At 43.4% G+C, this 10,182-nt stretch overlaps 1 protein-coding gene across 2 annotated transcripts; it reads left to right on the top strand.

Annotated features, from left to right (window-relative positions):
• Positions 1–7,019: 7,019 nt before the first annotated feature.
• On the top strand, positions 7,020–9,899 carry LOC311101820 (amine sulfotransferase-like). Of its 2 annotated transcripts, none has more exons than XM_084143023.1 (6): positions 7,020–7,271; positions 8,153–8,355; positions 8,457–8,610; positions 8,909–9,003; positions 9,322–9,496; positions 9,643–9,899. In XM_084143023.1, the coding sequence occupies exons 1-6, from the start codon at positions 7,130–7,132 to the stop codon at positions 9,768–9,770; spliced, it is 897 nt and encodes a 298-aa protein (XP_083999149.1). In that variant the 5' UTR covers positions 7,020–7,129; the 3' UTR covers positions 9,771–9,899. The 2 variants fall into 2 exon arrangements, with proteins under 2 accessions (XP_083999149.1, XP_083999150.1); XM_084143024.1 differs by having other exon boundaries at positions 7,021–7,271; positions 8,484–8,610.
• The last annotated feature ends 283 nt before the right edge of the window (positions 9,900–10,182 follow it).

Raw genomic sequence — 10,182 nt, forward strand, 5'->3', positions numbered from 1 at the left:
ATTGAAGTTAGTGGATCTAAGGGTGAGGAAAATAGAGATAAGAGTGAAAATGGTTCTGAAGTATTTATATGGGGAATTAGATTACGGGTGGAAAAGGTTTTTGCAGAGTATTTGCAGGAGGTTGGGAGGATAGGGGATAATGGTTTATGAATGTGTGTAAAACAAGAAATGTTGGGAAATATACCTTTGTTTTATAAGGAAGTTTGAGGCTTGGGGGCAGGTTTTACCACATATTTCTTATGAATGTTGTAAAATATTTTAAATTAGCCAATCTTTTTTAATCCAAAGATCAAATATAATCATACAATGTTGTATTGTAAATATTTTATGAGAGCTGGGATGAGACAGATTGGTGATATTCTATATGAGGCCAGGCCGGGGTTTCTACCGGTACAAGCTATTTATGACAATGTTGTTGAGGTCGATGATGAAATAAGCAAAACATCAGTAGAAAATATGTATAAGAGCATTTTAGGGTGCATTCCGGAGGAGTGGGTTGTTTTAATAAATACAGAGGAGGTTAAGAGAGCCAGGGGTTTACCGGTTTTATTTTATGAAAATAATGGAGTGAAACATGATTTGTCAGGCTTGAAGGCCCACGCACCTTATGACCAAACACTAAGTCAATTGGGCTAAACCCTGTGCTTTCCTGCACTACTCCACGAGCAGCTAGTAACAGCCAAGGTAACCCCTCCTCCCAATCTGCAGACAGTTCTGTACAATATGCACGAAGCAAGGATTTTAAAAGTTTGACGAAAACGTTCCAAAGCTCCCTGGCTCTGGGCATGGAACGCAGTAGACTTGTTGTGTTTAACTTGAAGCTGTTTGAGAACCTGAGCAAATAAATGGGAGGTAAAGTAAATAATAAATTGAGTTAACGCTTTAACTACTGATTTTGAAGTTATGGTACGCAAGGAAAAAGCTGCCGGATATCTAGTTGCTTGACACATAAGTTAATAAGTAGCTATGACCTGACTGGGACCGTGGTAAAGGCCCAACACAATCGATAATAAGATGCTCAAAAGGTTGACCTACGGCTGGTATTGGATACAAAGGTGCTGGCTTTAAAACCTGGTTTGGCTTGCTTGTGCGCTGACACGTATCACAAGTTTCAATAAACTGAGCTACATCCCGCTTTAAACGTGGCCAGAAAAAATAACGGAGTATACCATTATAAGTTTTACGAACACCCATATGACCTGCCACATCATCATGTGAAGTTTGCAACACTTTATTTCGCAAAGTAGTAGGCAAAACTATTTGAAAGACTGGTTCTCCTAGACCCTGATCATAGTGTGGAACCCATTTCCTGACCAACAGCCCCTCAAGAAGAAAATAACACTGAGCACTATTCCTCACCACTGAATCAGGAACAACTTTATCAAACAGATCAGCCAAGGTAGTATCGGCCTTTTGCTCAGCTATCAATGAATCTCTAGAACTAGTCAACTGTTCTGTCTGGAGTTTGACTGGCAACTCAAGACATTCTGGCTTACTCTCAACATTATTACGAGAGGCAGCGCGGGTAACAGCACAAACTGGAAATACCTTAGGAGACACACAGTTGAGTTCTGGAGATATCCTTGCCGGGGACACTGAAGGTTGCTTCATAAAGATGTTTAAATTTGCCATCTGCCCACACCTTACTACCCGCCAAGTCATTCCCCAAAATCATGTGTACTCCCTTTACTGGCAACTGGGGTCTAACCCCAACATCTACATCACCCTCTACCAGACCACATTTTAGGGTAACTTCATGTAAAGGAGAGTGGAACTAAACCCACACCACGTACCATTACACATCTGCCAGTATCAGACTCCTTACAGAACGGCAACACAGATTCCAAACTAAAAAGAATCTAAAAGCTCCAGTGTCTCTTAAGATCTTGATTGAAACATTTTGGTTACCGTCTACCAGGGACAGTACACCATCTGAAATAAAGGCTGAAAAATCACCGTGGGAAGACTGAGAATCAAACTCAACTAGTGGCTGAAAAAAACTCATTCTGGTGGTCAGAGGCTGTAACAGGAGCTGCCATCACAGCAGGTCTAACTTGACCCGACTTTATTTGATTTAAGGAGAGGACAATCTTTCTTCCAATGTCCTTCAACTAAACAGTAGCGACAGGTATTAGCATTAACCGGTGCTTTAAGTCCTCCAGACCCAAACTTCTGCTGAGGCCTTTGAAAAGAAGCTCCAAAATAAGGTGACCTACTATTCCTAGAAGGGAAGTTATTTTTATGGTACATGTCACTGTTTGACTCAAATGGCTTTTATGTGTTAGCCTGTACTCATCTGCAAGGACTGCTGCATCACCTGGAGACTTAACTTTACATTCATTTATGTATGTAGCAACCTGGTCAGACACAGAATTTTTGAACTGTTCTAAGACAATCAAATTAGACAGACCCTCAAAAGTACTAACTTCAGAAGCTGTACACCTACAATTAAATGCAGAAGTCAAATCACAAACAAACTCAGAATAGGTTTGTGAATCTAACTTATTCCTGTAACGAAAACGTTGACGATATGCCTCTGGCACAAGCTCGTAGACCTTCAGAACTGCTGATTTAACTTTATCATACGCTTTACTGTCAGCTACACTCAGTGCTACAAAAGCCTCACGCGCTTTACCTGTAAGTACACATTGCAACAACATAGTCATGTCCAAATCTGACCAAGCTCCAGCAATACGCTCAAATAAAGAAAAGTATGTGTCTGGATCTGACTCGTCAAATTTAGGCAACAAACAAAGATTCCGTGAAACGTCAAACTGTGGTAGTCCCTCTGGTCTATTAGCATTTCTCCAACTGCATATGCAACAGCTCCCTCTGCTGGTCAAAAGTTAACGAAGGACTAGACTGAAAACTTGTACCCTCACTACTAGCAGATTGACACGAAAAAACACCCATTTCCATAAGACCCTGCTTTAATTTAGCTTTAACAGTCTCTTTAATTTTTTTTTATCAACAATCTCAATCTGATAATGTTCAGCAATTTCAATTAACTGCTCCTTAGTACACAACTCTAAGGCTACCGCTGAAGGAGCTTGAACAAAACCACTCAGAATATAAGACATTTTACTCAACCAATACAACCATTACAAATGCTCCAAAACAAAAACAAATACACAATTCACCTGCTGTCAGTCTGGGTTCAAGGACAAGAGCCACACCCCACTATCCTCCAAAAACTAACTAACTAACTGGCCCTAGTCTTCGTGCAGTCACATGTGGTGGGGTTTTATGCACACAAAACCAGTGGAGTGGAAAAGACAACCAGAAACTGGCAGCCCCCCCCATAACCACGGAGGTGCTCCCGAGCCGACGTAAGGGAAAAGGGAAGGGAAGCTCTACCCACGTTCACTGCCACCTAAAACAAAAACAACACGAGCCTCCTACTGACACTCGCTGATAAACCTGAACAGGAGAGGACTCCCACTTGAACAACAACCCAGAAAAACCCAGAGTGAATTGCTACCCAAATTTAACTACCAAATTAACTAAACCAAAAGAACACATGGCTCTCAACACTCTCTCCAACAATATTGGCCCAACCAAAACATCCCCTCAAACAAAACATTTGGCAATCTGAACTAAACTAACCCAAATTAACTATAAAACAATAGTCAAATAAGCCAAATTACAAATAAACAAACACATCAATAATAAAGCAAAGGCAATCTAGACAAAACCTTAACCAACTATGACAAAATGTTAAAGTAAACTAAAATACTAAAGTAAGACTACAGTATAATTAACTTTAACTTACAGACGAGCCCCCAATTACCACAGGCCAGCTCATAGCCTGTGGCAAAAATGAGGGGACGTGAACAACAGGTATAGGCCAATCAAAAGGTTCTTTATTGTAAACCAAACACTATTAACTTTAAACAAAGAAAAAGGCATGAGGTGTGGAAATGTCATGGTGTAGGTAAGATGCATGAATATGTGTGTGTGTGAACATGACTGAGTGGAAACTAAGTAAACCTACAAAGGAACAAACAAACAAACAGGATCATACCTGGAGGAGCAGGGAGAGAGAGAGAGTGGTTAGTGAAGCAGTTTTAAATACCCTGAGCCCAGGTGGCTCCAATCACACCAACTCCAATCACTAACGACCCTCCTCTGCCTGCAGGAGGAACTGCCCCTGCACTGCAGAGGGGCTGTGACAACGCTCTAGTGGAACAAAAATCGTAAAGCACCTGGTATTCCCAGGCGGTCTCCCATCCAAGTACTAACCTGGCCCAACCCTGCTTAGCTTCCAAGATCAGAAGAGATCAGGTGTATTCAGGCTGGTATGGCCGTAAGCAAGGGAACAGCTCTTGGTACACTATATAAAGTAAATGTGTCACGTACTCTGAAAGGGAGACAAATAAGTCTCCACTTTGTGACAGACTGAAGAAGCTCAAACCTTGTTTACATTTCCAGCCAACATATTTGAGTCTTGTGGGGGGAAAAAGAGGGCATATCCTATGTTGACTTATGACAAGTTCATGGAGTAGGGCCCTATAAAATAGGCGTTGCGGACTGAATCACGGAATCCAGACATTAAACCGAAATTTAACAATATTCAAAAATGTATTGAACTTAGTAGGAAATCAACTAAATCTATTCAACTTGTTAGAAAACGCATTCATTTGCCTAAGTGAATCATAAGACATTAACAAAATGTATCAGTGATTCGTATTTCCATGCAACTTAATGAACCGACTAAAAACAAAGGCTGAATGTACTGCCTATATTTTGAGGGAAACGCACTGTATATTATTTCATTTGATCAGGGCAGGGCAGGGCAGCACATAGAAACTGTATTTAGTCCAATAAAAATACAGGATATTATTAGGGTGATAAATAAAAGACAGTTGCTCCATGACACAAGAGTACGCTCTAGTGGAGCAAAAAGCTTACAGCACCTGGTATTCCCAGACGGTCTCCCATCCAAGTACTAACCAGCCCTGACCCTGCTTAGCTTCCGAGCTCAGACAAGATCAGGCGTATTCAGACTGGTATATCCTATGTTGACTTAGGACAAGTTCATGGACTAGGGCCCTATAAAATAGGTGTTGCGGACTGAATCACGGAATCCAGACATTAATTACAAAAATGTATTGAACTTAGTAGGAAATCAACTAAATCTATTCAACTTGTTAGAAAACGAATTCATTTTACCTAAGTGAATCATAAGACATGAAATGTAAAAAGACAAAATAAGACAAAATGGTCTAAGGCACTGCATCGCAGTGCTAGCTGTGACACTAGAGATCCTGGTTCGAATCCAGGCTCTGTCGTAGCCGGCCACGACCGGGAGACCCATGGGGAGGCGCACAATTGGCCTAGCGTCGTCCAGGGTAGAGGAGGGAAAGGCAGGCAGGGATGTAGCTCAGTTGGTAGAGCATGGTGTTTGCAACGCCAGGGTTGTGGGTTTGATTCCCACGGGGGGCCAGTATGAAAAATACAAAAAAATATGTATGCACTCACTAAGAGCGTCTGCTAAATGACTGTAATGTGAGGGTTTTAGGTGCTAAGCCGATGATCAGTCTATACATTTAATGGTAGGTTTATTTGAACAGTGAGAGACAGAATAACAACAACAAAATCCAGGAAAACGCATGTTAAAAATTGATTTGCATTTTAATGAGGGAAATAAGTATTTGACCCCTCTGCAAAACATGACTTAGTACTTGGTGGCAAAACCCTTGTTGGCAATCACAGAGGTCAGACGTTTCTTGTAGTTGGCCACCAGATTTGCACACATCTCAGGAGGGATTTTGTCCCACTCCTCTTTGCAGATCTTCTCCAAGTCATTAAGGTTTCGAGGCTGACGTTTGGCAACTCGAACCTTCAGCTCCCTCCACAGATTTTCTATGGGATTAAGGTCTGGAGACTGGCTAGGCCACTCCAGGACCTTAATGTGCTTCTTCTTGAGCCACTCCTTTGTTGCCTTGGCCATGTGTTTTGGGTCACTGTCATGCTGGAATACCCATCCACGACCCATTTTCAATGCCCTGGCTGAGGGAAGGAGGTTCTCACCCAAGATTTGACGGTACATGGCCCCGTCCATCGTCCCTTTGATGCGGTGAAGTTGTCCTGTCCCCTTAGCAGAAAAACACCCCCAAAGCATAATGTTTCCACCTCTATGTTTTGACAGTGGGGATGGTGTTCTTGGGGTCATAGGCAGCATTCCTTCTCCTCCAAACACGGCGAGTTGAGTTGATGCCAAAGAGCACTTTCACCCAGTTCACCTCTGAATCATTCAGATGTTCATTGGCAAACTTCAGACGGGCATGTATATGTGCTTTCTTGAGCAGGGGGACCTTGCGGTCGCTGCAGGATTTCAGTCCTTCACGGCGTAGTGTGCTCCTAATCTCAGCTCGTTACCTGTATAAAATACACCTGGGAGCCAGAAATCTTTCTGGTTGAGAGGAGGTCAAATACTTATTTCCCTCATTAAAATGCAAATCAATTTATAACATTTTTGACATGCGTTTTTCTTGATTTTGTTGTTGTTATTCTGTCTCTCACTGTTAAAATAAACCTACCATTAAAATTATAGAAGGATCATTTCTTTGTCAGTGGGCAAACGTACAAAATCAGCAGGGGATCAAATACTTTTTTCCCTCACTGTATGTAAATGTGATATTTCAGTTTTTTTTATTTATAATACATTTGCAAAAATGTCTAAAAACCTGTTTTTGCTTTGTCATTATGGGGTATTGTGTGTAGATTGATGTGGATGGGGGGTGGGGAACAATTTAATCAATTGTAGAATAAGGCTGTAACGTAACAAAATGTGGAAAAAGTCAAGGGGTCTGAATACTTTCCGACTGCACTGTATGTGGGTTCAGTCTGTCTTTTTACATGCACGAAGAAGAGGAGTAGTTGACTGACTGCACCGAGTGGAGTTAGTTACTGTGTTTAAACTTCAGTAACATGTCGTAGCGTTAGAATGATGACTCAGGAGTGTGCTTTATTGCAACGTCAGTGAACCCTGCTCCTAATAACTCTGTGAACCTTATCACAGGTTCCAAAGTCTAAACGTGCTGTATTCCAACTTCATTTGGTTCTTTGCAGCATAGCTATTCATATCCACTGTAGATACTAATATATATACAAAACTATCATTATTATGGAGGGGCTCACCGATAACCTGATCAAGTACAAGGACTATGTTTTTGCGAAGGATTTGTTCATCGCTGAGTACATTGACTCCCTGCAGACCTTTGAGATCCGGGACAGTGACATCTTTCTGGTCACTTACCCTAAGTCAGGTGAGTGACAAATCTACTGGATGGATAAACAGCGTTTGAGATGGTCCACACACCTATCATACTTGGGGGTACTTGACATGAAAAAGGTTGAGATCCCTGCTCTGTTTAGGTCATCAGTGAGGAGAGAAACCTGCTCTGTTTAGGTCATCAGTGAGGAGAGAAACCTGCTCTGTTTAGGTCATCAGTGAGGAGAGAAACCTGTCACAGGTAGAGAGAATAAAAACAGCCTTTTAGAAAGTTAAAGGCACAATCCGGGATTGGAACATCCATCTTTGGAATTTGAAATGAGTGATATCCATTGATTCTTGAAAAATATAACTTCAATCCTCCCGAGTGGCGCAGCGGTCTAAGGCCCTGCAGCGCTTGAGGCGTCACTACAGGGCTCGATCCCGGGCTGTGTCGCAGCCAGCTGCGATCGGGAGACCCATGAGGCAACGCACAATTGGCCCAGCGTCGTCCGGGTTAAGGGAGGGTTTGGCCGGCCGGGACGTCCTTGTCCCATCGCGCTCTAGCGCCTCCTGTGGCGGGCCGGGCGCATGCACGGTTGTACGGTGTGTTCTCCGACACACTGGTGCGGCTGGCTTCCGGGTTAAGCAGTGTGTCAAGAAGCAGTGCGGGTTGGCAGGGTCGTGTTTCGGAGGACGCATGGCTCTCGACCTTCGCCTCTCCCGAGTCCGTACGGACAAGACTGTAACTACCAATTGGGGAATATAACTTATACATTTCTCATGAGACATAGTTCAACTGTCTTAATGCTTGTTTTACTCCAGCCCCTTCAGCTCTGGCAGGGGGACTGCTTCGTTGTTTTTTTTCGAATCCCCTTTAACCATGTCGCTCCCAAGAGCTCTATGACTGACACCTTTCATGATGCTGACCTGTAGGAACGATCTGGGCACAGCAGATCATCACCTCTATCTGTGAGTCAGAGATGGGTGATGTCTATCCCAACAACTTAGAGATGATGCCATGGCTGGAGTATATGGAAAAACGCCCTGACTATTCCTTACGCCCCAACCCGCGGCTATTCGCCTCCCACCTCACCCCCGTACTCATGCCCCCAGGCCTGAGGAACAAGAAGGCAAAGGTAGGCAGAGGAGGGGAAGATGGAGGCCCTACTGTATGGTTTGCATCCCAAATGTCACCCTTTTCTCTATACAGTGCACTACTTTTGACCAGAGCCCACAGGGCTGTAAATGTCTCTCTTGTTCTCAGATGATCTATGTGATGCGGAACCCAAAGGACAACGTGATTTCCTACTATCACTGGTGTATTAACTGGGCCTTGTTTGAGACCCCAAAGAGCTTCGAGGACTTTCTGGACCAGTGGTTAGCAGGGAATGGTAGAGTAAAGACATCATTCATATAACACCATGGTTGCATCCCAAATGGCACCATATTCCTTCTCTACATAGTGCACTAATTTTCACCAGGGCCGATAGGGCTCTGGTCAAAAGTAGTGACCTATATAGGGAATAGGGTGCCATTTGGGACGCAAACAGCCTGTTATAACCCTGACAGGCTACGTCCTAAATGTCACCCTATTCACTATATAGTATAGTGCACTACTTTTGACCAACCCATGAATACTGTAATGACCTTGGTGACGCAGCCTGTTATGACCATGTTATTGCCCTACAGTTGGCGCTTCGTCCTGGTTTGACCACATCAGAGAGTGGCACAGTAAGAGTGACCAGTACAACATCCTGTTTCTGACCTATGAGGACATGATCATGGTAAGATATTACAGACTCATCTTACACCTATGACCTCTGATCTCTGCTCTGCTGGATAGCCCGCTAGAGACAACCAACCAGCCTGGCTTGCCTATCCCCAATCTTTTGGCCTAAATTTTCCAATTTTATTAACAAGGATGGACATGAAATGAAGAGGGAGACAGACAGAGGACATAGTGTGTAGAAGTGCTGTGGGGCCGGCGTGTGATCCCACACAGGCAGGGGATTGCATGTGCGCCGAGGGCAGTGGACTTCACCACTTGACCAACCTCAGGCACAGGGGTTCCATCTTTAATGGACATGTTCCTCCTTTCTCAGGATCTGAAGACAGCCGTGCTGAAGATCTGCCGCTTCCTTGAGCGGGACCTGACTGAAGCAGACATCAACAAGATAGTGGAAAAAGCCACGTTCAAAAACATGAAACACGACCGCAAGGCCAACTACGAGTTCATACCAGAGGACATTCTCAAAAAGGGGCAGTTCCTACGCAAAGGTCAGGGCCTGTATTCACACAGCGTCTCTATACCAGTGTTGATCTACTCTGAGATGCTTCACGAATGTGGGCCTGAGATTGGGAGAAAAAAAATGTTTATAAATATTCTTACTCTGAATAATGATGTGTTGGTTGTGCTGTGACAGGTAAAATCGGGGAGTGGAAGAACATGTTCACAGTGGCCCAGAGTGAGAGGTTTGACCAGGTCTATGAGGAGCGGATGAAGGACGTGACTCTGAAGTTCATCTGGGACATGGATCAACAATCAGAGTGATGGAAAGGTGGAGCCTGCAGCTCTGCCGCCACAAACTACCCAGTGGACACTAAAGCCATGGACATTCATGTCAATTATCTGTTGAATGTACCAAAACTTGATATCCATTACAGACAAAAGCTTCTTCTTCTTCTTCTTCTTCGATGAGGGTTAACTGCGGTTGGCATCCAATTTGTTGCATTACTGCCACCTACTGTAGCTCAGCTGGTAGAGCATGGCGCTTTTAACGCCAAGGTAGTGGGTTCGATCCCGGGGACCACCCATACGCAAAAATGTATGCACGCATAACTGTAAGTCGCTTTGGATAAAAGCATCTGCTAAATGGCATATTATTATTATTACTAGATTGGAGTATAGCTCCCTAATCTTTTTCTTGAAAAATAAAATTCAAAATAATTACTAATAATTAACC

Source organism: Coregonus lavaretus (genome assembly GCF_964263955.1).
Source record: "Coregonus lavaretus genome assembly, chromosome: 26".
Classification (NCBI taxonomy): Eukaryota; Metazoa; Chordata; class Actinopteri; order Salmoniformes; family Salmonidae; genus Coregonus; species Coregonus lavaretus.